Source organism: Oncorhynchus masou, chromosome 25 (assembly GCF_036934945.1).
Source record: "Oncorhynchus masou masou isolate Uvic2021 chromosome 25, UVic_Omas_1.1, whole genome shotgun sequence".
NCBI lineage: Eukaryota > Metazoa > Chordata > Actinopteri > Salmoniformes > Salmonidae > Oncorhynchus > Oncorhynchus masou.
This window is the reverse complement of record NC_088236.1, coordinates 47,597,881-47,625,536: the sequence shown is the minus strand read 5'-3', so window position 1 is coordinate 47,625,536 and position 27,656 is coordinate 47,597,881. Positions and strand designations below refer to the sequence as shown.

Sequence of the window (27,656 nt, the reverse complement as noted above, 5' to 3'; positions counted from 1 at the left end):
TAAACTCAGGAGGCTGACGAAATTTGGCTTGCCCCCTGAGATCCTCAGAAACTTTTGCAGATGCATCGTTGAGAGGATCCTGTCGGGTTGTATCACCGCCTGGTATGGCAACTGCACCGCCCGCAACCGCAGAGCTCTCCAGAGGGTGGTGCAGTCTGCCCAACGCTTCACCGGGGGCACACTGCCTGCCCTCCAGGACACCTACAGCACCCGATGTCACAGGAAGGCCAAAAAGATCATCGATGGCATTAACCCCCCGAGCCATGGCCTGTTCACTCTGCTATCATCCAGAAGGTGAGGTCAGTACAGGTGCATCAAAGCTGGGACCTAGAGACTGAAAAACAGCTTCTATCTCAAGGCCATCAGACTGTTAAATAACCATCAGTAGCCAGCTACCACCCGGTTATTCAACCTGCACCTTAGAGGCTGCTGCACTATATACATAGACATGGAATTACTGGCCACTTTAATAATGGAACACTAGTCATAGTAATAATGTTTACATACTGCTTTACTCTTCTCATGTATATACTGTATTCTATTCTAATCTATTTTTGTCAATGCCACTCCGACATTGCTCGCGCTAATATTTATACATTTCTTAATTCCATTATTGTACTTTTCAATTTGTGTATTGTTTAGAATTGTTAGATAATACTGCACTGTTGGAGCTAGGAACACAAGCATTTCGCTACACCCGCAGTAGCATCTACTAAATATGTGTATGTGACCAATACAATTTGATTTAGTTGGTTTTGGGTGTGAAACTGTAATTTGATTGAAAATATGTATAAGTGGATCACTTGACACCTATCAAAAGTGATCCAAAGTGTTTTCATACTGAGTCTTTAATAGACGATTGTCAACAGATTTAAGATTAGCCTATGCCCAGTGTCCCCCAGTCTATGAGGAGCATGGAGATGCCCACCACTGAACCAGGGCGGAGCTAGAGCCTGGCCAGATTGCCTCTCTCGGTTCATGTGAGAAATCCCCGCCCTCTGTGCATATCATCCTCTCTCTGCCTCCGTCAGTCTTCCTTCCAGGTAATTCTGTTCCAGAAAATGCGCGGCTGGCAACTGCTGCTGCTGTCCCTGTAGTTGGCTCTCTCTACCGGGCCTCCTTCCACTCAGTATAGCTCACCCACCGACTGCTAGAGAGAATCCGCATGCGGAGCCTCATCGAGCGCACCGTGGTGAATTTACACTTGATTTTCTGTCGCAGAAGAGTGGTATCTAGCAGAAGAGTGGTATCTCCGCTTGCCAGACTCTTGAATATGGAGGTCCTTATGAAATATACATTTGATATTTTTTGTTTGTTTTATGTCTTAAATGTCAGTGATGGATCCAGTCTTTGAAACCGCATGAAAATGCAAGTTTTGCAGTTTATTTTCATTCGTTCAAGCTGAGCAAATGCGTCGTGTCTGAGGCAGAATCTACGGTCTCCTCCAAATCAGCCCAGGATTTGCGAATGAGAAACGCGAACCACAGCGTTCCTATTGATCGAAGATTGCGTTTGGCTTGCCTTTATCCCCAGTTTCGGATTGATCGGATGCAGCGGCGTTGGATGCGACTGTGGAGAACTCCATAGCTTTCAGCATGATTTGATTTAAAGGGTTTTTCAACATGGTAACTGGACGTCTACCTTTCTGAAAACAGCTACATTCAAGTCAAGTGCGAAAGCCATCGATAGATCATCCCTATATGGACTAAACCTTGGCTCCTCGGGATTTTAAAACTAGCAGGTCACACTCATCTTGGTTTTGGCGCTTCTTGGGAAAATTGCCTTAAACTGCAGGAGCCATGAAAGTTGTTTCAGCAGTGTTGTTCCTTGCCATATTTTGGAGTCAGGAGTGGGAGCCCGTGAATTCTGATTCAATCATACACATCGGTAAGTGCGCCTTCTCCCAAAATCAGTACGCTAATAAGGGTGCCATTCCTCTGTATGGATTTGCCTCGGCATATATTTGGGTAGCCTATCTGTAATTGGCAAATCATTTGTGCCACCACACACCTCTAACAATATGGACATTGTCAGTTCCGAAGCATGATATTGGTACGGGATACATTATTGTTCAATAATACAATTCATTTTTACCTCATACTGCAAAGCAATTTTTGACCTAACCTCATGCGCAATTATACATAATGACTATTGAAGTTGCATATAATTATCGTGTATGTTTTAGTTAGGGAATTGCATTAATAATAATGTTTTTATATTCAATAATCTAAAGATGGGAAATGTGAATACATGATTTATACCATAGGCTAACATGTAATATTAACTTACTGTATAGAATGGGTCTCCTGTTCATTGCGTCAATTCTCCTGCTGCTTGAAAACAGGTGGTTTGAGAATTGCCTGGTGTCTGCGGATTAGAAAGGAATACGCTGATATTCTATTTCTTTAAACAATATCTCCACAATTACATGTTAGCTACATGCAATTCACCTGGAATAGCCTCAATAATATAGGAATGGGACCACTGTAGCAGGGGAGGCTGGTGGGAGGAGCTGTAGGAGGATGGGCTCATTGTAATGGCTGGAATGGAATAAATGGAATAGAGTCAAACATGTGGTTTCCATACGTTTGATGTGTTTGATTCTATTCCATTCTAGCCATTACAATGAGCCCTTCCTCCTATAGCTCCTCCCACTAGCCTTCTCTGCACTATAGACAATTAGGCAATGTTGAGTGTGCAGATTGAAATGGGGTGTAGGAAAAATGTGCTTAGATGTAGGCAATGAGAGGAGGGTCGGCTGAGAGATAGTGTATACGCTCATGCATGTCTTGCTTGCCTGAGCGATAGGTTAATATTTGAATGGACACACATTGTGACCTCAAATAGAGCTTTCCAACTCGTAATCCTTAAACTAGAAATGAGTTACCAATGGTTCGTTCAACCATTCCTGGGGAAAATGAACGGGGGAATCAAAAATAAGGTTGACACAGGCTTCAGCGATCTTATACATTTTGTTCTATGAGATAATATCAGTCAGTTAACATGACCTGTATGAAATATGAAGACTTGCCTAGTTAAATTTAAAAAAGTTTAAAAAAATGTGCTGTTATCTGCTTGTTTTGATTACATAAATGCTTAAATTCACAAAAAGTGACGTTAGCTGATGAAGATGACCTCATAGAACAAAACGTTTAAGATCTCCCAAGCCTGTGTTTATCCCAGCCCATATTTTCAGTGTTTACCCCCCCCCCCCCCCCCCAAAAAAAACATGAATTTCCCAATTGGTTTTCCTTTGGTCAATGAGCCATGGTGGAGTTGGCCTCCGTTAGTGCCTAAAAAAATATGATCATTATTGCTCTCTATGGGGGATGGAGAGAAAAAAAGACAGAGAGATGCACACCAATTTAGGCTCTCAACAATGGTACATCGCAACACACTGATGGATAAAATGTTATAAGCAAGATAAACCTGATAGTGTTAGGTGCACTTAACACAAAACGCTTTACCTCATCTTGAACCAGCCTCTCTATATAGCTGTCAATCTGTCAAGTAAATTGGCCTTATTTTTTTAAATCATTCCAATCTCCAAGACTTTATGATAGCCTATTGTGAGGCCATTGTCGTGCAATGCATTTTTTTTGTTTGTCGCACACCAGACACAATGCATCGAAGTCAATTTAATGCATCAGACAAATTGTCAGTGTGAAACAAGGTAGGTGTAGGTGATTTCCAGTAGCCTGTTTGTAGCTGTAGCTATTTGGGAAGATCAGGGACTTGGTTTATGGATGGTCTTTGGACAAGCTGCTTCTCCAGTGAAAAACTGGGAATATTCAGCCTCCAGTATTATTTATGTCCTATTATGTGTCTATTTCATTTTTTAACACCCAGTTGTAATGTGATTTTAATGTCATTATTTTTTCTGATGAATGACAACAAGCCTATGTTTGTTCATTTTTCCTCGAATAACAACCTTTGGTGGTGCTTTCGAGTCATTATTTTCTTCCCCACCCTCAATCGATAGCTCATTTCCCTTGCTAGACGTTCCTATTTTGAATCACCAGGCCTACATGAAAGGTTACCCTTACGATTCCCCTCCCTGGTGGAAATGGCAGACTAGGCCACTTATTGGTTGTGATATTTCCTTGCATGTCACTGTCAAGTGAGAAAAGGACAGCATAAAAAAAGGACAGGCCTAGGTATAGGCCTAATTAATAAGGAACAAAATTGTGTTTCAGCGGAAATACTTAGGCCTACGTTGTCTCCCAAAACAAGTGAGTGGTCAGGAGAATGAAAAGCTACGTTAAGCATAACTCTGACGATGTCAGAAGGAATAGTCTATTTGTTGCGGTTATAGAAAGAAGGAAAGGGGAAAACCTGAAATCAACTGAGTGCTATAGCCTAGTTGGCCTAGCTTATAGCCTACTGCATCATCCTTTCCTGTGACGCTAGAATTTGAGGGAGGCATTTTCATATCACACGCATTACTTGATTGCCCGAGGAGCCTTCTAATGATCTGCATGCTGAAGGGACAGGCGATGCGCCGTGCACGGCATCGCGATGGCGTGCCACTTTGAGGCTATTCAGAAAGTCAATTTGATTTATGTTGCTGGAAAGCCCCAAAGTCCCTCGTATTATCCAAGCTGCCTGGCATCGTCCTCACACAGCACATCCACCCGCTCACCATACACTAATGCAGAGGAGCCAAACATTCCCACATGACGGTCCCACTTTCAGGCTACTTTGTTCCTTCCGCAGAAGAACAAAGATTCCCGATTCCCTGTTTAAAGCAGATGCCCTCTGTTTATGTTTTGCACCTAGCCAATTGAAATACAAAGTGCCCAAATCGAAATGCAGGAGGACAGGCTTATTATATTCCCCGGCCCCCCTAGTGGTCGTATTACCCGGCCCTTCTAGTGGCCCCACTTGTGGTCGAGTCTTTAAAGCTTTTCAAGCTGTAATGTTGTATTAATTTTCAATACTCCTGAGGGGGAAAATCTCATCTTTATCATTTTTTATTTTTTTATTATGTAATTGTTACATGATGTATTTTGGAAGTGACCTTATTAATACATTTTCTTTAGCTGTAATATGACAGGAGAACACTTCTGTTTTTGTCTTTGCCATGGTAGTGGGATTCAAAATATATGGGTTTATAGATTTGGGTGTTCCTGGTGTTTTGCTAACCCCTTTCGCAGCTGTCAAGGCTACGTCCTTTTTAACGAGGAGCTGCACATTTGTAGGAAGTGCTTCCTATCTATTCACCCATCGAGTTATGTATCTACGAGCTCTGACAGATCTGCTGCTCCATATTTATTTCAGCAGATTAAACGTCTCAGATTTCCCCTGTGTTTGGACATCTGACTGAGTACTGGAAGTGACCTCGACATACAGTGTGCATGTTGGTGAGGCACTCATCCAGTAGCAAGGGTGTAACTTTGTGTTGGATATTGGGGGGGGGGGGGGGTTCAATGTGTTCCGGTGTGAAATGAGTAGCTGTTGTATCCTGAATAGGTACACAAAGGTAGAAATATACTATATCGTCCTTTGCATATATGGGTATTATTCTACACACTGGCTATTATTCTAATGAATAATACATTTGGTTGGTTCGGACCAAATCTGAACCAATCATAGATGTCTGTTTCACAAGTTTAGACATCATAGTATAGTACGGTAAAGTATAAATCAGTAGAGTACAGTAGACTGTACTCTACTTTAGTGTGCTCTACTGTACTGAACTGTATGTACTGAACTAAACTATACTCTACTCTTCCTTACTGCTCTGTACTCTACTGTGCTTCACTGTTCTGTGCTGTCCAAACTTGTGAAACATAGACATATATGGTTTTTCGTTAATTCTGTTACCGACTGGGTAACAGAATTACAACTTTTAATCACTTGATAATTCATAAACAAAAATTGATATCAGTAAAAACATTAAGTCTACCGTTACTTCTGTGAATCTTCATTATCCTCCCTCCTGATGAGGGTGTGAAATGAGAAAATACTGTATCTGTTTTGGTAATGGAATTACAAGGCACAAGGAGATGTTTCTTAAACGTACAGAAGGCAAATAATTTATACGAAACAAACTATATGTTGATATTAGTTGGCAGGGGTCTTTAATTCAACATTATTGTGTTTTGATGTATTTATAGTACCTTTCAAGACTTTTTCTGGCAGATGTTTTCTAAGACCCATTTCCATCTGCTTGACCAGAAATCAAAGCCATTACTGAATTTATAAGATAGACAATTGTCGAAAAATATGTATCATTTCCAAAAATATAAACTCTTTGCTTTCATTTTGACAACCAATTTGATATGCTCCTGTGAACTTCACATGTTGGTGCTCATGGGTCCATTTACCGTATGAAAATAAGGCTACTGCAAAAAGGTTTTAAGATCTATGTGAAACAAGCTACATATAAATGCAATTTATTATATGAATTCTCTCCTCTACTTTTTGTCTCCATCTTTATTATTACAACGTGTATGTTGGAATCTAAGGCCGACTAACATGTAGGTACCTAATCCTTGTAAACAGTCAGCAGGTAGGGTAGACCAGATGGACTGGACCATTTCAAACGTGCTATTTTTGGAGAACAACAGAGGCCCTTATCCCAGGAACATACTGATAATGAGGAGTGTGTGTGTGCATGAAGACTGACTGCCATGTAAAGGTTTTGGCTTAATCCCTTCCTAGCCTCCCGGCAATCCCCAGCAGGCCTCTGCCTCCAGGTATGCGTGTGTGCATGTGTGTTTGTGTGTGAGTGGACGGAAGGCCAACATGCGCCAATAATCTCGCCAGGGCCGGAGTTATGAACTAACCTTAAGGGGCCTGGCCCGCCCTGCAGTGCTTCCTTGCCCATCTAAATAAATAATTGAAAATGTATCATTTATTTGACTGAGGCGCACTCTGACAGAAAGACGCATTATTCATATTATTTTCAAAATTCTTCAAGCTCTGTCAAATATGTTGTTGATCATTGCTAGACAACCATGTTCAGGTCTTGCCATAGATTTACAAGCAGATTTAAGTCAAAACTGTAACATTCACTATCTTTTTGGTAAGCAACCCCGTTGTAGATTTGGTGTTGTGTTTTAGGTTATTGTCCTGCTGAGAAGTGAATTTATCTCCTAGACTAAGTACAGGATTTTGCCTATGTTTAGCTCCATTCCATTTAGTTTTTATCCTGAAAAACTCCCCATTCCTTAACAATTACAAGCATACTCATAACATGATGCAGGCACCACTATGCTTGAAAATATGGGAGTGGTACTCAGTTAATGTGTTGGATTTCCCCCAAACATAACGATTTGTATTCAGGACAAAAAGTGAATTGCTTTGCCACATCTTTTGCAGTATTACTTTAGAGCCTTGTTGCAAACAGGATGCATCTTTTCACACCGTCAAGTAGGTTAATATTGTGGAGTAACTACAATGTTGTTGCTTCATCCTCAGATTTGTCCTATAACCACCATTAAACTCTGTAACTGTTTTAATCTCACCATTGGCCTCATGGTGAAACCCCTGAACGGTTTCCTTCCTCTCTGGCAACTTAGTTCTGAAGGACGCCTGTATCTTTGTAGTGATTGAGTTAAGGTTAGTCTAATGAATAATTTTACCATGCTCAAAGGGATATTCAATGTCTGCTTTTATATTTTTACCCATCTACCAATAGGTTGCCCTTTTTGCGAAGCATTGGCAAACCTCCCTGGTCTTTGTGGTTGAGTCTGTGTTTGAATTTCACTGCTTGACTGAGGGTCCTTACAGATAATTGTATATGTGGGGTACAGAGATGAGGCAGTCATTCAAAAATCATGTTAAACACTATTATTGCACACAGAGTCCATGCAACTTATTAAGCAAATGTTTTACTCCTGAACGTATTTAGGCTTGCCATAACAAAGGGGTTGAATTTTTTGATTTTTCAGCTTTTCAATTTTATTTAAATTTGAAAACATTTGAAAAACATAATTCCACTTTCATATTATGGGGTACTGTGTAGGACAGTGACAAAAAAATCTAAATTGAATCCATTTTAAATTCAGGTTTTAAAACAACAAAATGTGGAAAGAGTCAAGGGGTGTGAATACTTTCTGCAGGTACTGTATCTGATGCTGTCTGGACAAAAATACTATGCCATTTCACACTATTTCTGTCCAGACAGCATCAGATACGTGGGTTACATTTAGTAGGATTGAGGTACGCGTTTTCACTCACTCTGATGTTTTCTCCAGTGAGATAGTTTCAGCAGAGAGGAAGATTATTAGATTAGATTTTTATTTAGTCACATGCAGGTTGGTTACATTCATTTCTGTTAATGCATGTATTAATTACAGTCATTTACCGTTCTCATTCTAGGAGTGGAAACATTGTTTGCAGAGTTCACAACCTGCTTCTCTTGTGAGACATTTTCTTGTTTATTTCATAACCATCATTTATTAGTTTTTCAACAAAAAAAATATTGTCTTTTGTTTAGAGTGTTCAATGTGAGCAATGAGCATGTCTCTGGTTTCTCTGTCCTGATAACTTTGAGGTAGCGCGCGCCTGGGCACGCATAGAAATAGGCATACCTGGCCTGCTACATGCCAATCTAGGAAAGTGCCCATTTGTGGATGTCTGATTTCTGACTGTCTTAAATCACCACGTCCACCACTAATATGCTGAGCTTCTCAGTAATTTTTTCTTCGCAAAATAGCATGATCTGACGATTCCATATATCCAGTAGAAGAAAAAAAACAGCCGTCTGTCTCCGAGCTCAATGGCACAGGAAACTGAGGGCCTGGAATAGGCTAGTTGACACAACGGTGCAAGATTGCTAGCAATAGCTTCCGGCCGGATCCAGTTGATTGATTTGATAGCCTACAATGTTGCACACCACTGGTGATAGCTCAAGTCAAGACAGAAAGAAAGGGGGGCAGACAGGCGGAGTAGAGAGATTCATGCGATAGAAATAACCTGAACTTTCATCAGGATATTTTCTACTGTTTTTGTCAGCTTTAGGCCTATGTATTTGACTTAGTTGATGATGGCAGTTATAGGCCTACTGCTGCATTTGGCCTATAGGCTGTCTCTGAGCTCCATGTACTCAGTTATTTAGCCGCCAATGGATCAGTGTATTCATGTATGGCAGAGGCTGGTGATCTTGCATTCGTGGAATTTTAATTCAGATTTGAATGATTAACCACATGAAAATGATTTTGATAAACGAAAACATTATTATTGAAATTAAACTGTTCCACAAATATGCTCATATAAAATAATAATCACTGTCACGCAGATCGGTAGAAATGGTAGGAGAAATTGTGAGCTTCCACAAACTTGAAACTCAAGAGTTACTACCTAACACCTCCATTAGAGAGCAGTTATTGGTGTTTTCAGAGTGTAGAGAGTCGACAGTAAATTCACAGCACCATAAAACAGCCCTTATTATAAAGGCAAATGGCAACACCAAGGCCATATATTTCTAATTGACTGAACAACTTCAAAGCCTTCAGGTTGCCGCGGCTGACCTGAGCTTCAGTCCACTAATGTTCCTTTTTTAAGTCTGTCTATTTTGTTTGGTCAGGGCGTGAGTTGGGGTGAGCATTCTATGTTTTGTATTTCTGTGTTTGGCCTGGAATGGTTCCCAATCAGAGGCAGCTGTCTATCATTGTCTCTGATTGAGAACCATACTTCGGTAGCCTTTTCCCACTTGTGTGGCGTGGGTAGTTATTTTCCTGTTTAGTGTGGTTTGCACCTGACAGAGTTGTTTCGGTTGTTCTCTTTTGTTGTTTTGCTAATCAGTGTTCAGTTCCATTAATAAAATTACGAACACGTACCACGCTGCGCTTTGGTCCTCACCTTCTTCCACCAACGTCCGTTACTCCTGAGTTCACTGGACCACTGCAACTGCAGTTGCCCCTCACTGAATCTTCATCCAGAAATCTCTGTTCATTTTTTAGTAGGCCAGTCCTGAGACATGACAAAAAAAGTGTTTAATATGCCTATAAACTATTGAGCAAGCTGTATACAGATACAGCAAGCTGTATACAGATATAGCCAACCTCATTTTTTTTTCTACAAGACTCACCACAATCAAAGCGTGGAGTAGAGAAGGGTGTAAGATAAATGAGAGAGCGGAGAATTAAAGAACATGGAGAGAGGCAGAGAGAAAATGAAACCCTATCATGTGTTTTACCAGTCCTCTTTACTTTAGACCTGTGGACTATGCTTTGTATGACATACAGTATGGTCCTGTGTTCACTTGGCGCTTGCAACATCAGGGCTGTGGGTTCGAGTCCCACTGGGGCCACCCCTATGAAAATATATGTATGCACTACTGCATATTGCTTTGCATAAAAGCATTTGCTAAATGGTATATATTATAAATTATATTAGTATACTGTACATGGGTTAGCTGTACATATTTCTCAATTATTCACAGGGTGCATAACAGAGAACATTTCTCAGTTGCATTGTCTTTTCAAAGTCATGTTGAGAACAGGAGTAATGTCCTCTGTGTTTAGTGAACAAAGTCTCAGTTGACTGCAGCACCGCAGTATAGTGAACACGCCAATCAAGGCTCGCGCAGCAGGCATTATTTGCCTGATACATGATAATGATTATAATTCACCATCTTGAATGGAAAATGTCAAGCATCGTTAATTGTCCACCCGGGTTTTATTCACTCCTCGACTGACTGAATTGACTGTGAATAGAAAGGTTTCACCTAGTTTGTCTGATTCCTCCTCAGTTTCTGTTGGGCAGTAACAAAATCTATAGACCATTAAAAAACGTATATGAATAGAATTAATTTAAACCCCCAGGAAGACTTCTTCAATGGGAAGTAGATATTTGTTTTCATTTTGAAATAATTCATCATTTGCTTTTATGCACCAACTGAAGACACGGAGCCAACAAGTGAGCCTTGGTGTTATTCATTTAAAAGATTCCCAGTTTCCCCTAAAATGATTAATGTCAATTAGCCGAATAATGGTTGTTAACTGACCCTGTTTATTTAATAGTCAATAAATCAACCAGACATGGTTGCAAAAGCTTGAACAACACTGCTGTATGATTCACCATGACACTTTGTTGCTCAACTCATCTTTCCACGCCAGTGGTTACAGTTTACCTCAGCATTCATCTTTATCCTGGCTCTCTTACACATAGCACAGAACAACCAGGCTCACAGGCGCCAGCATTCATTGTTGGTATGACAGTATTAAATACAGTATCAAAAAAGTTGGATTTTCAGCACGAATCGGGACTATGTGGCTCAGTCGGTAGAGCATGGCGCTTGCAACGCCAAGCGTCGTGGGTTCGATTCCCGCTGGGGCCACCCATATGTAAAAGTAGTGGCCCCAGCCGACTTGTAAGTCGCTTTGGACAAAAGCGTCTGCTAAATGGGATATATTATTATTATATTACTATACACAACTCAACCAGCGTGCCTTTTTAATGGGTCTTTTAATGTGGGTTTGTTTGTTTAATTGATATGCTGTTTATTAGTTGAATGTATCACTTGTAGTCAGGTCACTGTTATTGTATCATTGCTGTTGGACTATTTAGCTCTAACAGTCTCTCACTGTTATGTCATTCTCGACATAACAGTGAGAGACAAATGTCTGGCTTGACCAAGCTCCGCATTACCCTCTCCATTCCACTAACAACTGATGCTGGGAAGAGAGAGCTGAAGCTGAGCCTCCTCGGGAGAGGCTGTGTCGGTGGTCATCATTACCCTCTCTGCTTTAGAGAGCCCTTTTGCCCTCTGTTTTCTTCTGTTCTCTCCAAGCCCCCCCCTCCCCCTCTCTTGGGTTAAGAAGATCTTTGATCTAAAGTGCTGAAAAGTGCTCTCTTCTCTCTTTCCCCCCTTCTATATTTCTAACCCCATCTTCCCTCTTCTCTATAAGCGTAAGGAAATTAATTGTTTTTGTATGCGATTCCTCTTTTAGGTGCAATCTGAAATGGTTACTGCTGTGCATTGTTCACGTTGAGCTCATTTGACCCCATTTACTTGTCATCCTCAATTCCAAGGAATTGATGGGAGGATGATGAGAATATATTTACAGAACATGCTTGATCATTATACCACCAAGGCTCACCTAATACCTTGTTTGCACTATTGGTTAGAGCCTGTAAGTAAGCATTTCACTGTAAGGTCTACACCTGTTGTATTCGGTGCACGTGTCAAATTAACTTTGATTTGATTTGTTGTAAAACAATGTCTAGATGTCTTTGTCGGGGAAAATTACCGAATTACCATCATCTCTACTTCAGCATATTGTCACGTTCTGACCTTAGTTCTTTTGTTATGTCTTTGTTTTAGGTTGGTCAGGGCGTGAGTTGGGGTGGGTTGTCTATGTTCGTTTTTCTATGTTGTGTTTTGCGTTTGGCCTGGTATGGTTTTCAATCAGAGGCAGGTGTCGTTAGTTGTCTCTGATTAAGAATTATACTTAGGTAGCCTTTTCCCACCTGTGTTTCGTGGGTGATTGTTTTCTGTTATGTGTATGTCACCGTACAGAACTGTTTTTCGTTCTCCTTTGTTATTTTGTTTTAGTGTTCTCTGTTTAATAAATGATATGATGAACACTTACCACGCTGCGCATTGGTCCTCCGATCCTTGCTACTCCTCCTCAGAAGAGGAGGACGACAAACGTTACGGAATCACCCACAGCCAAAGGACCAAGCAGCGTGGTATCGGGCAGCAGCAGAAATCTCGGCACTCATGGACATGGGAGGAGATTCTGGATGGCACAGGCTGGGGAATATTGCCGCCCCAAAGCAGAGCTGGAGGCAGCGAAAGCTGAGCCCCATAAATTTCTTGGGGGGGGGGGGTAGCACACAGCACACAGGGAATGTGGCTAAGTCAGGTAGGAGACCTGGGCCAACTCCCCGTGCTTACCGTGGAGAGAGATGGACCGGGCAGGCACCGTGTTATGCCGTGAGGCGCACGGTGTCCCCGGTGCGCAGGCATAGCCCGGTGCGTTACATCGCAGCGCCTCGTATCGGCCGGGCTAGAGTGGGCATCGAGCCAGGTGCCATGAAGCCGGCTCAGCGCATCTGGTCTCCAGTGCGTCTCCTCGGGCCGGGGTACATGGCACCAGCCCTACGCATGGTGTCCCCAGTTTGCCAGCACAGCCCAGTGCAGTCTATTTCACCTCGCCGCACTGGCCTGGCTACTGGGAGTTTCCAGCCAGGTATGGTTGTGCAAGCTCGGTGTTCGAGACCTCCAGTGTGCCTCCACGGTCCGGTCTATACGGTGCCTCCTCCACGCACCAGGCCTCCGGTGGCAGTCCCCCGCACCAGGCTGTCTCTCCGTCTCCTCCCTACAGGTGCTAACGCCTGTCCTGAGCTGCCGGAGTCTCCCGTCTGTCCTGAGCTGCCGGAGTCTCCCGTCTGTCCTGAGCTGCCGGAGTTGCCCTTCACTCCGGAGCTGCCGGACTCTCCCGCCTGTCCGGTGCTGCCGGAATCTCCCGTCCATTCGGGACCCGTTGCTAGGGTCCCCAGTCCGAGGTCGTCGGCGAGGGTTCGCCGCTCGAAAGGCACCACGGAGGCGGTATAAGAAGCGGAGAAAGACTATGGTGGAGTGGGGTCCACATCACCTTCGCCAGAGCCGCCACCGCGGACAGACACCCACCCAGACCCTCCCCTATAGGTTCAGATTTTGCGGCCGGAGTCCGCACCTTTGGGTGGGGGGGTTCTGACCTTAAGCCTTTTCTTATGTCTTTGTTTTAGGTTTGTCAGGGCGTGAGTGGGGTGTGTTGTCTATGTTCGTTTTTTCTATGTTGTGTTGTGCGTTTGGCCTGGTATGGTTCTCAGAGGCAGGTGTCGTTAGTTGTCTCTGATTGAGAATCATACTTAGGTAGCCTTTTCCCACTTGTGTTTCGTGGGTGATTGTTTTCTGTCTTTGTGTATGTCACCAATCAGGACTCTTTCGTTTCGTGTCTTTCTCTTTGTTATTTTTGTTTTAGTGTTCTGTGTTTAATAAATTCATCATGAACACTTACCACGCTGCGCATTGGTCCTCCGATCATTCATACTCCTCAGACGAGGACGACAAACGTTACACATGTCAAAGCATGCAAGGTTGCCTATTTGGACAGTTTTACTTGACAGAAATATGTTTGTCGTATTAAATAAAACAAATTATAACTCATGCGATAATACTTGTGCAAATGCTTTATTCAATTACTGCCTGTCTTGAGCATAAGTCTTGTAAGTCTTAGAAAGTTAAGCTCTAAATCCTCTTTAGAAGAAGCCCAGTCTAATCGTGTGGATATTGTTGTTTTTGCCCCAGTAATTCCTTTGATTTCATGTGACCCTGAAATGGGACATGACTCATGTCATGACTCGCCCTCCACCTCATCATCATTTAGACCCCCCCCCCCCCCGCTGTGTCCGATACAAGTGGAGCAACACACTGTAGTGATAGAGCTTATAGGACTACACGTCATACAATAGCACATAGACATCATCATTGAGGAGAAGGAAAGTTTTAGGAGGGGTGGGGTGATTGAGGTGGATTTACAGTAACTGTAAGGCTAGCAGGGGAGGCTTGCCGACGTCAACAGAAGTACAGTGCCCATTTACTATTTACAGCATAGAGAAAATAAAACATTGTAAATGCTGTCTGTAGGGAGGAACACGTGTGAGAAACATAGAACAGTGGAGAAGCTCAGCAGAATAAAACATATCAAATTAATTTTTTGGCCTAGGGATACATTTGCACAGTGTGTGTGTGTGTGTGTGTGCGCGCGCTTCTGCATGTATCTCGGTAGATACATGTGTAGGTTGGAGGTGTGAAGCTCCCAGGTCAAGGAGAAGTAGATCCTGGTTGATGTTGGATAATACGGCCTGGGTTGGTTCCCCAGGGGTAGCGCTGTGGCGTACACAGCAACGCACCCCGGGAGTTGTGATTAGGCACCTGGCCAAGGCAGTGCTACGTTAAGGCTGTCTGTTGGAGCTACTGTACCAGAGGGTGTATTGTCATACTAGGTGTGTAATCTCACAGGATGTGGGGTAAAAATAGGACATGACAGGAGTTCTGACATTACTGTAATTGGGATTCAATCTGTGAGCTGGAAACTTTGCTGGCCAATAGTGCTTGTTTACTCTGTGGCAGACATGACATATTATTCTCACATTTATGCTACTGTAGTGTAGATGCTTGGGTGTACAGTACCCATATGAGGATGATGATGGCTTTAGTTGTATCCACTAGTAAATTCTTTGTGTGTCATACGCCACGCCTCTATACAGATATTCACCTTGATAGATGCACAGTATCTCATTTCAGATGCCAAATGTTTTCTCTTCCTGGGAGATATTCCTTTGCTGGCTTTAGTTTGTAGAGTTAAACCGGCTCTTAAATCGTTCACGCAAGATACTGTTACTACACCCATGCCACAGCACCACCCCCACCCCTCAGCTGCAGCTGTCCCCAGGGACGGCCGAGTCAACACAATGATTTACTTGGTAAAGCTGTGCTCCCTGTTGAGGCACTAATACTGGTCACCTTCACATTATACCTTTCCCGCCTGTGGTCATATCAAGCTGTTCTCTGGAGATTCCAAGCTGAGGGCTCACTTATCACTCCTTACCCTTAACCCCTGCTATCCACCACCTGTATGTGGTTTTTGTGTCCTCCCTGCGATGGTCTAAATTCATAGCCACAAACCTCCCCTTTAACCCTTCTCATCATCCCTGGCTGTCGTGGTTGTGATAGGCCTGGTTGTGATAGGCCAAAGGCTCTCATTGACAGACTTAATGCAGCATAACCAAACAGGTGGAGAGGTCAGCAGGCCTCAAAGCCTTCTGGCCCGGCTCCCTCTTAACCCTTCTTGACTCTGTGATGATGGGGTCACTTCAAGAGCTGTCGTCGGTCACCTGTACTTCCCTCAAAGCTGTGGCTGATCACACCTTACACCAGTGGCTTTGTTGTGGGTCAGCATCCTTATAAATCGATGCAAGGGTACCGGCCCCTTTGACAGAAAGGTTTCTACGTGAAAGCAAAAGCAGAAAGACCTCAACGGTCCTCAAAATCTCGTCTTTAAGGCACCAGCATACTAGATTTGGCTTGCCCCTAGCAGAACTCGGCTCGGCAACGTGAACGTCTGTGCCTCACATACTCCCTTAAAAAAACCTTCTCTTGAAAAAAGAGGCAATATTACTGTTTGTCCATCTTGAGACACCATAGCAACGAGGGCTGACTCCATTTAGTCAACTGGTCGATTGTTTGGTTGATAGGCTGTTGGTCGACCAAGAATTCTTTAGTCGAGCAGTAGCAACAACAACAAAACATATATATATATATCTATATCATGGTGTACAAGACACCTGTCTGATTTGCACCTGTCTGAGTGGACCAATCCATTGTGCAGGCCGTGGGGATGGCACAGTCCATCACTAAGACATGTGCTACATAAATTGTATATGGTTATATTACAGTACGTAACAACAATGGTGCAACACTAATAAAAATTATATTATTTTATAACATGCCCTTTCTTCAGAGTTGGGTGGTCGCTGTCCGTGGTTCTGAAACAGATCAGTGCACTTTTGAATTGGCGCCTTTTCCTAGACCATGTTGCTATGTGCGTAATAGCAAAGTTAACCAGCATGTTGGTGTTGAGAATAATGTGGCGGAAGTAGCAGTGGAGTCAGGAGACAGCCCTTGCCTTATTGTCTAAGAAAAGTGAGGAGAGAGGAAACCCCAACTTAAGATCTATAATCAATATCCTAACTATTAAATGTGCCTGGCTTTATAAATCATCCATATATATCTACAGAAATAAGACAGATCCGGCTTCTGTTGCCTGTTTGAGTTTTTGTTTAATAGCCTGTGAGCATCAAGTCACATGCAACAATATGTCAATTAAACAATTTCACAAATTCGTCTGTTTTTAATATTTGCTTTGCTGTAATAAAGGCTTTACACTTTTTTTGTTTGTTAGAAAGCCTCTCTGGTATTACTTATAATTGATTTAGTCTTGTTTACACTGTTCCAAATAGTCTGAAATGTTTTATTTAGAATAATAACAAAGCAATTTTTTCTTGATCTCCTTGTTATTGTTATTATTACTATTATTATAATGATGATCATCATTATAATAATAAGTCATATCATTATCATTAGTAGGCTTAGTATTGCAGCCTTGCATAACCACCATTGAGCTGTAGGCCTAAGAGAGCATCCTGTTTCGTCTCAAAACCGTAACTTACTTAGGCCTATATTTCAAAACGTATATAGGCTCAATCAATCATTCATTTGTTCATGCCATCACACAGCATACGACGCACTCATTATTTGAAATGCAATCAAGCATTTTAGTTTTAAAATAAAATGAATCGATCCTTGAATAATTAACTTAAATATTAAATAAACCGTTCCATTTCGGAAATTGCATTCATGAATTTCTAGTCTTTGCTGTAATGAAGAATTGACAAAAACACTTTTACAACAGACTCTCTGGTACGAAAAATTATATTTGGCACACATCATATGCGCACAGCTCTTGCTCCTTACCTATTTTTTCTTGATCGCCAGTGCTTTCCACAACTAGTCAAATGTAATTCCACACATCTGAGCTCCCCTTTAACACATGAGCAACCAGTAAACATTCCCGTTTCGAGTTGATTTATCACAACCTCTGCATCCATTTTGTTGTTATGGTGTTTGGAGTTATAACACATTTTTTGACGTGATTATGCTATAGGTCAGGCCCTATAGATCACGTCCATGCGATGCATACGTGTCATGTAAAGAGCGGAAGTGTTAAGGGAATAGGGAATGTTTTTCCTAAACAAATGAGATTTCGGTAACAGAATTATTTTGGGGCTGTAATTATGTTGCAGCTATAGCAACATGGACAGCACGATAAACAATTTTGTTTTGTGGTGGTCGCTGCAGCAGGGAGGAGAGAAAGACAACGGGTGCTAGTCGCACAGTCACTTGCTGTATTTTTTTTAACACAACACACAAGTCTGAGCCCGGTCCGGCACAATCAAATCAATTGCTGGTCGGACTCCCTCAAGTAATTTGTGCGTCGTAATGTGTTTTAAAGCATCAGACAAGCTCAGTGAATATAGCTGATTTGATTAAAACACATAAGATGTGTCTATACAGTGCCTTCGGAAAGTATTCAGACCCCATGACTTTTTCCAAATTTTGTTACGTTACAGTCTTATTCAAAAATGGATTAAATAAAATAAAAATCCTCAGCAATCTACACACAATACCCCATAATGACAAAGTGAAAACAGTTTAGCTCAGGTGCATCATTGTTTCCATTGATCATCTTTGAGATGTTTCTACAACTTCATTGGAGTCCACCTGTGGTAAATTCAGTTGATTGGACATGGTTTGATTGGACATAATTTGTCTATATAAGGTCTCACAGTTGACAGTGCATGTCAGAGCAAAAACCAAGCCATGAGGCTGAAGGATTGTCCATAGAGCGCCAAGACAGGATAGTGTTGATGCACAGATCTGGGGAAGGGTCCCAAAAAAGGTCTGCAGCGATGAAAGGCCAAGAACACAGTGGCCTCCATCATTCTTAAATGGAAGAAGTTTGGAACCACCAAGACTCTTCCTAGATCTGGCCGCCCAGCCAAACTGAGCAATCGGGGGAGAAGGGCCTTGGTCAAGGTGGTGACCAAGAACCTGATGGCCACTCTGACAGAGCTCTAGAGTTCCTCTGTGGAGATGGGAGAACCTTCCAGAAAGACAACCATCTCTGCATCAGGCCTTATGGTAGAGTTGTCACGTCCGTCGTTAAATGAAGAACAAGGCGCAGCGTGCGTAGAGTTCCACATAATTTTAATAAACCGAAACTCATTGAACAAAACAACAAACAACCAACCAAACGAAACGTGAAGCTACTGTTGTGCACTAAGGCAACTTACTGTAGACAAGATCCCACGAATACCAATGGGGAAATGGCTACCTAAATATGATCCCCAATCAGAGACAACGATAAACAGCTTCCTCTGATTGGGAACCATATCAGGCCACCATAGAAATACAAAAACACCTAGATGACACACCCTTGTCACTATCACGCCCCAACCAACATGGAGAATAAACAGTTTTCTATGGTCAAGGCGTGACAAGAGTGAAGCCACACCTCAGTAAAAGGCACATGACAACCCACTTGGAGTTTGCCAAAAGGCATCTAAAGACTCTCAGACCATGAGGAACAAGATTCTCTGGTCTGATGACACCAAGATTGAACTCTTTGGCCTGAATGTCAAGCGTCATATCTGGGGGAAACCTGACACCATGCCTATGGTGAAGCATGGTGGTGGCAGCATCATGATGTGGGATGTTTTCCAGTGGCAGGGACTGGGAGACTAGTCAGGATCGAAAGATGAACAGAGCAAAATACAGAGATCCTTGATGAAAACCTTTCCCAGTGCACTCAGGACCTCAGATTGGGGCGAAGGTTCACCTTCCAACAGGACAACGACCCTAAGCACACAGCCAAGACAATGCAGTCTCTGAATGTCCTTGAGCGGCCCAGCCAGAGCCTGGACTTGAACCCGATCTAACATCTCTGGAGGGACCTGAACATACCTGTGCAGCAAAGCTCCCCATTCAACCGGACAATGCTTGAGAGGATCTGCAGAGAAGAATGGGAGAAACTCCCCAAATACAGATGTTCCAAGCTTGTAGCGTCATACCCAAGATGACTCGAGGCTGTAATCGCTGCCAAAGGTTCTTCAAGAAAGTACTGAGTAAAGGGACTGAATACACATGTAAATTTAGTTTGAATACATTTGCAAAAATGTCTAAACTGTTTTTGTTTTGTCATGATGGGGTATTGTGTGTAGAGTGATGTGTGGCTGGCTTCCCGGTTAAGTTTGTATTGTGTCAAGAAGCAGTGCGGCTTGGTTGGGTTGTGTTTCGGGAGGATGCACGGCTCTCGACCATCGCCTCTACCGAGTCCATACGGGAGTTGCAGCGATGAGACAAGACTGTAACTACCAATTGAATACAATGAAGAAAAAAGAGTAAAAGTAACAACAAAAATAAACACAATTCTAAAATTTAAAGTCACCCTTGATATTGACGTTCCAGTCTGAGCTCGATTTGACCAGGAACATGTTTTTTTCTTTAGTTCTGTACTAACAGTGATAAGAAAAGGTATACTATATTTTAACTTTCAACTGCTACTTTTTTTTTTATCCCACATGTGTACACATGCTCTAGAATGGCACATATTATCTGAAAAAAATAGTGTGAAAAGGGGTTGAGAGGTTTACATTAAAGGTTGAGAGGGTTTTGAGGGGAAGGCTGAATGGGGAAAAGAATGCGAGAGGAGAGATGGGTGGAGAGGAGAGGTTGGGCAGCCCTGCATTCGCTGTGTTTTGTCGTGTGTTTGATCTGCCAGTGCTGCCCTGTCAGCCTGTCACCCATTCAATCCACTGTGGAATTCAGCTCAGTGCTGAGAGCAGCCGTCTAGCCACATAGCTCATTTAGCCCGCTTCCCCATTTCATATGAGCCGAGTTGCACACATTCATGTTATCTGACGGGGAAATTGCCTTTCTTGTTATCGGATCTCGCTCTTTACACAAAGCCAGAATAGGTGCCGTTTAATTCTTTTTATTTATTTGTTAAAGCCCTTTCATTCCGCTCCAATGTGTTTATCATAACTGGCTGGGAGATTACACAGTGTGTATTAGACCTGTTTGTTATAATTAGATTGGCCAGAGGCTACGCAGAGCTCTCTCCCCCATCATGTTGTAAATGGCTTTGGGCTGCTGAGGGCGAGGAGTGGGAGATACAGCTGCAGTGCCGCTGATGGCCATTTCATGTGGCAGTTCACGTTACTGTCATGAACACCGTCTAGAGCGAGATGATGATGTAAAAAGAAGTCCGCTCACCAATGAGATGCATTTTCAAGCATTTCAAAGAGCTGTTTTATGTTTACAGATGTGTAACGTCCTCGAGGCGGCTTACAACATATTACGTGGTTTGGAAATTAAATCACTTTTCGAGGTTTTAACCTGTCAACAGTAACACAAACCTCAGGTGTGTGTGTGTGTGTGTGTTGGAGAGAGCAAGTTGCAATGTGGAGATGTTACACAATGAGGGATCACAGGGAAACACCAGTAGCTGTGGTCACTGTTCCCCCTGGCCATTGTTGCCCTTTTCAAACCACTGGCATTTCTATGGTCAGCTCTGTCCCTGGCTTCATCTGCTCACTCCAATCTGTGTAGCGCTTGTTTGTATTTTAGGGTTTTGTCCCTGGACTAAACACGGCATGCAATTCCTCAAAGGCATTTTACTGTGTGTCCACCACACATTGAACTGTCCATGTTTAGCAACTGCCCGATCAGTCTTCAGCAGTACTGTATGATGGTTGGACTGGATAACATTGCAGTTATGCGTTACATTTGTGTTTCTCCCCAGTTATTCTTTGCTCATGTACGATAGATGTTAAGTCCCTTCCATCTTGCTCTTCAGATGCTCATATCTTGTAGATTCAGGCGGACTGGTGCTGTGCTTCATTTTGCATGATTGTGCAGCAGACCCACATCCAACTGAGCTGTTCGCTAGTTTAGCATAATTCCCCCTGTCCGTTTCCATCCACCACTCCTTCACATAAATGGACCTCTTTCCTTCCTCCACCCTTCCCCTGTCTCTTTCCCTCTCTTCCCCCCCTCTCTCTTTCCTCCGCCTTCCTCTCCTTGGCCCACAGATAATTGGAGCCTGGACACATTCCAGAGATTTTCTGCTTAACATCGCTTGCTACATGGAGACATGGGATTTCAATCCTCTTCAATATTGAATCGCTACGGCTGTGCAAGGCCATTAAACATTTATACAATAAAATGTTTTTAATATGTCGAACTTTATATACGCATCGGAGCTGAAACAGAATCCATAACTGTGTCTGGAACTTCTCCAGTCTTATCTGAGCTCTGTCTTCACCGTGAGGTTTATTTGCTGCTCCCAAGCTACCCGCCCTTTGGCTTTGGATCTTTGAGCTGTCAGTGATCCCGTTTTAAATACAGGATGACGTCTGAGGAGCGAGAGGAGAGCACAACACCGCTGTACACAGTGGGTCTGTGCTCGTTTGAACTCTCCCTCAATGAAGCGCAGAAACAAGTCAACTCATAAACCGCCCACACTTGTTTAAACGCCGCCGACTGAAACAGGCGTCTTGATACGAACATCGACACGTTTTTATATTAACGGACTGGATCATCCAACAGCAACAAACCGCCAGTGTCCATAGGACCTTAGTCAGGTTGTGACCCTCAGGTGGGCCCGCTAGCACCGGCTTCACACATCGCTCATTAGTAGACCCTGTAGCACCTGACAATAATGTAATGGCTGCTAATAATGTAATAACTTTTGCATTTATAAAGTAATAATGTAATACATTTATAAAGTTATAATGTAATGTAATACATTGCCAATAATGTAATACATATGCTGAACTCATATAATGTAAAGTTATTATGGTTGACTGTTACATTGTGAAGTGGGTAATATTTCTTTCATCAATATGTAATAACCTATAATCCATCTCTTTCTTTAATGGCATGCATATTAAGTGACACACACTTGAGGAAAACTTTGCATTTGCACCCATTGCCAAAACAGACTTGCATTCTGACCTTGCAAAAAACAAAAAAACACTCCTCAATTTGAACACACTACTTTGTCATGTGATTAGCCAAATTCTAATTATCATAAAAATATAAAAACAATTTCACTCCCCCTTATCCCAGGATTGACCAGGCTATTTTGCCTTACAGAGTGGAGATGGAACCTGTCATGAGTCTGTACATCTTCCGTCTCCACACATTAGGGAGAAGTAGTTATTTGGCAGCCAAGGGGCACCCATTAGAGGGTGCACAATGTACATGAGGATGGGGGGGGTTGGAGAAGTTCACAATTTTCAAACACCTGAAATAGCTTTTTCCTGAAATCTAGAGCCATAAATCAAACATTGTGTGTTTGCAAAATACAGCTGACAGATCTTTTATATATAATTGTGATAAAACGCTTTAAAAATGAAGTTTAGTAATTCATTTAACATCTGATTTAAAAAAAAAGGACAAATCTGAGGGGGTACGTGTCTTTGTGCCCCTATGGGCTTGATGCTACTGCGACCACACCAACACCACCCCTATGATGTCAGAGAAGGGTATGTTTCAATTCACTCAGCAACTGAGTGCCGAATGTGAGGAAAGCTGTAAACATGGAATGCAATTAGGACAATTGTCATTGTTATGATGCTGTGTCAAAGGATAGATTACCATAAGAAACATGTCACTACAAAGAGCCTTGACACGCTGTCATCATTCATACTGTGGTACGGCACTCCACACTGCTTGATTTGTAAGTCTTACACTTTGGGATTGAAGCCTCATGCAAACGTGTTGTACAGTATCCAATCTGTCAGGATTGCAAACTAACTTCATTATTATGATTATTATGTTCGCTCAATGTTTAAAAGCAACTCTGATTACCTTATTGCTCATGAATGTTAAAAGTTAAATGTTCAGACTCTGAGTAAAAAGAAACACCCTCCCTCAAAGAACAAAGTTAATTAGCTGTGGAATGGCAAGAGTTGATAAATGGAGGTACTGAAGTGTAAACACAACTTTTGAGCTATTCGTTTCTCCCCCCAAAAAAATCTATTTCAGAAATGTCAAGAGGCCAGTGTTGCAAAATCTCAGCTTGAAGACGGTTTCATTGAAATGGTCACGATAAATGAAAAATACGTATTTATTTGGCGGTGCCGTGTCTGGATTTTAGTCCGGAGTTTCGAGGCACGGTGAGTGAGAAGGAAAAACACAGGATTGACTGAGGATCAGGGCGAACATTTTGTGAGAAGTGAGATGTTTTTCAAAATAACGCAAACAAATGAGTTGTTATCTGGTGAGCTAACCTTTAGTAACAGGCGAAGATCTTTGGAACTACTGTATGGGCTCGTGTGGTGGTGCATCTGTGGCTCTGTCTGTGCTCCTGCTGTGTTTGACATCCTCCTCAATATCTAGAGGGAATCAGAATGACAGCAGATAAAACTCCACTAAGAACAATACAAGGAAAGAGACTCCCCCCCCCCCAAAAAAAAAATCTCTCGGCAGCAGGGGTCGCCTATGATTGGCTCCTAAGGCCCCATTATGTCTATTCAGGTTTTCACGTCAACTCGTCACTCAACGATGGACTGTTTGGTCCATCTTTAGCTGGAGCTGATGTCCCATCGCTTGGACATGCTGTCCACGATAGCCATGTCATCCTGTCATGATCTCCCATTGTCACTTCTGTCACCATCCAAGAGCTACAACAAGCCCGTCTGTCAGTGAGCTGACGCCATATCTACATTAACGTGATCTTGGAATCAATTGAACATGACTCCATTTGAACAAATCCCACCTACGAAGACCATCACTGTCTTGAAGACCAGTAATGGAGCCTCCATAGATGATTTGTTTACTTAGCCTGTCGTATTGTCTTACTATGTGTTACTCTCTGCTCAGTGTCAGTCAGTCCCTTTACTGTCAGGCAAAGGGAAGATAGTTGGCAGCTTCTCCATCATATTATAGTGCTGCTTATCTCCCATTTACACTAAATGGGAGAGACGTTGTACAAATGTTTTGCAGACGAAAGCATATCAAATGCCAATGACGGCTAAATGACATTATGACAAACTGCCTCAATCATCTGCTCTTCTTTGCTTCCTGAGTTTGCTTGTTTCCAAAGACTCCAGTCACCCAAGTCATAGACTGTTCCCTCTGCTACCGCATGGCAAGCGGTACTGGAGCACCAAGTCTAGGTCCAAAAGGTTCCAAAACAGCTTCTATCCCCAAGCCGTAACACTGCTGAACAATTAATCAAATGGCCACTTGGACTATTTACATTGACCCCTTTGTTTTCACACTGCTGCTACTCACTGTTTATTATCTATTCATAGTCACTTTGCAAATTACCTCGACTAAGCTGCACATTGACTCGGTACCCCCTGTATATAGACTCGTTATTGTTATGCATTTTTCTCGTGTTACTTTTTTTATTCCATTTTTATTACTTTAGTTTATTTAGTAAATATTTTCTAAACTCTATTTCTTGAACTGAATTGTTGGTTAAGGGCTTGTAAGTAAGCATTTCACGGTAAGGTTGTATTCGGCACGTGTGACAAATACAATTTGATTTGATTTGATTACCAGAACTCTATGACAAGCTTTCACATCAAGGCTGTGCTCGATGTTAATTAATGATTGTGCTGGGAGCTTTTTAGGTTCTCAGCTATTTCAGAACAAAGATTATATTTTCCTTTTACAAATCGTTGCATTATCAATTGGAAGGGAATGGGGAAATGATTCCTATACAAGCTTGCAAGTAGTTTCGGTTCGTTTATCCAATACACATATGCGTAATATAATTATTTGGAGTACTAGACATGCATCTCTCAAGGTTCACGACTGATGTTTATTTCAAAAGTATCGATTGAGTTGTAACTGCAGTGGGAGGCATCCATTTTGCCTGTGTGTATTCCACGCCTCGTCTTCAGCCGAGGAAGAGCGGGTCTTTCCTTCAGTCTCCAACCAGTATACAGGGATTGATCTCCTGTAAAGAAATGCTTAACCTGAGCCATACGGGAACACAAGTAAACCAGTGTCTTCCTGCTACATACCAATGTTTACCCAGGCCTGAGAATGAGAGGAGACAGAAAACAGAGGAGGGGTGGAAAGCCTGTGTGTCAGGAGAGAGATTGGCTAAGAGAGGAGCTTGGCTGTGTGGTGTGGTAGTGGTGGTAAGGAATCTGTGTGCAGTGTTTTTACCATCTCTTTGCCCAGGGAAACACACCCCTGTTGAATAAGCACACAGCTGTGGCCCCTGTGGCTCTCCTTCTCCGCTTCCTCGCGGAACAGGAAGTCCCAGCATGCACTGCTCTGATGTTGAGGGTCAGAGTTTAGCCTCCGGTTGTGGGCTGTACCACGTGACCTGACCAGGACAAACATGGGGCCTAGTTGCTACAGCTTATAATGACAGGGTCCAACGCTTTTTCTGGTCAAGTCACATGGCGTCTCAGCGGTGACGCCATGAGTCACCCCACTGTCTTTGTCCCATCCTCTAGCAGTCATTTTAGTAGATTAGATTAGAAAAAATGTGATGTCCTCAATGAGGGAATACATTTTGCAGGATACACAATAAACATACAGACAATATCACAGTATATATATATATATATATATTTTATTTATTTATTTACAGATAAGCAAAGTATATTTACAAGCAATAGACTGTATGTTGGATGAGTGCAAAATTAAGGCAGGATAAATCCAAATGCTAAATTGACATTTAGGGGCGGCAGATAGCCTAGTGGTTAGAGCGTTGGACTAGTAACCAAAAGGTTTGAAGATCGAATCCCTGAGCTGACAAGGTAAAAATCTGTCGTTCTGCCCTTGAACAAGGCAGTTAACCCACTGTTCCTACGCCGTCATTGAAAATAAGAATATGTTCTTGCCTAGTAAAATAAATCACATTGGTCTATGCTCAATTGTTTTGTGGTTAGGAAATGCTATACTGTACACACAATATATTTCTCATATTAATTTAACAGTGGTGTTGGCTGTGAGATCTGATCACTCTGTGCTGTAGGGACCTGAGGCAGACATTTGACAACTTTGGAAATTGAAAGGGGAAACCGCACTGTGCTATTATGGTAGATTACGCATTCATAAATCAAGTGTTACCATGTTAACCAGCCCAAATTAAATCCCGGGCCATTTTAATTCTGCATGATTTCCTCGGCTGATTGGGCTGCTCCGTGTAAGGGACATTGTGAGTAGAAACATTTTCTCAGGGTTTGTGTTGCATTTTACGGCTGCTGTTCCAGGGTATGAGGAAATTGTTCCATATTTAGGGGGTGATGTGTTGAGTGGGGATATAGGCGACGTTGAGACGACTCTGTTCAGCCCAAGGCTCACTCAGGGTAGAACAGCAGCCCCTTTTTCCTTTTTATTAATACACAGAGGACAATGCTACCGTCTATGTCTTTGTGATGTTAATGTTGTGTCGGTTTGGGGTCTGAAATACAGTGCCTTCGGAAAGTAATTCAGACCCCGTGACTTTTTCCACATTTTGTTATGTTACAGCCTTATTAAAGCATTTATTAAATTTGCTTTTTCTCATCAATCTACACACAATACCCCATAATGACAAAGCAAAAACAAGTTTTTAGATATTTTAGCAAATTTATATAAAAAAAAACCATCACATTTACAAGTATTCAGACCCTTTACTCAGTACTTTGTTAATGCACCTTTGGCAGCGATTACAGCCTCAAGTCTTCTTGTGGATGACACTACAAGCTTGGCACACCTGTATTTGTGGAGTTTCTCCAATTCTTCTCTGCAGATCTTCTGTCAGGTTGGATGGGGAGCATTGCTGCACAACTATTTTCAGGTCTCTCCAGAGATGTTTGATCGGGTTCATGTCTGGGCTCTGGCTGGGCCACTCAAGGACATTCAGAGACTTGTCCCGAAGCCTCTCCTGTGTTGTCTTGGCTGTGTGCTTAGGGTCGTTGTCTTGTTGGAAGGTGAACCTTTGCCCCAGTTTGAGGTCCTGGGTGCTCTGGAGCAGGTTTTCATCAAGGATCTCTCTGTACTTTGCTCCGTTCATCTTTGCCTCGATCCTGACTGGTCTCACAGTCCCTGCCGCTGCAAAAGACGCCCCCAGCAT

General features: G+C 42.5%; 1 protein-coding gene across 1 annotated transcript in view; it reads left to right on the top strand.

Annotated features, from left to right (window-relative positions):
- The first annotated feature begins 1,047 nt into the window (after positions 1-1,047).
- LOC135514414 (glutamate receptor ionotropic, delta-2-like) overlaps positions 1,048-27,656 on the top strand; it is a 557,726-nt gene continuing 531,117 nt past the window's right edge. Inside the window, exon 1 of the mRNA XM_064937891.1 lies at positions 1,048-1,887. Coding sequence (XP_064793963.1) covers positions 1,800-1,887 — 88 coding nt within the window. The 5' untranslated portion in view covers positions 1,048-1,799. The remainder of the gene's footprint in view (positions 1,888-27,656) is intronic.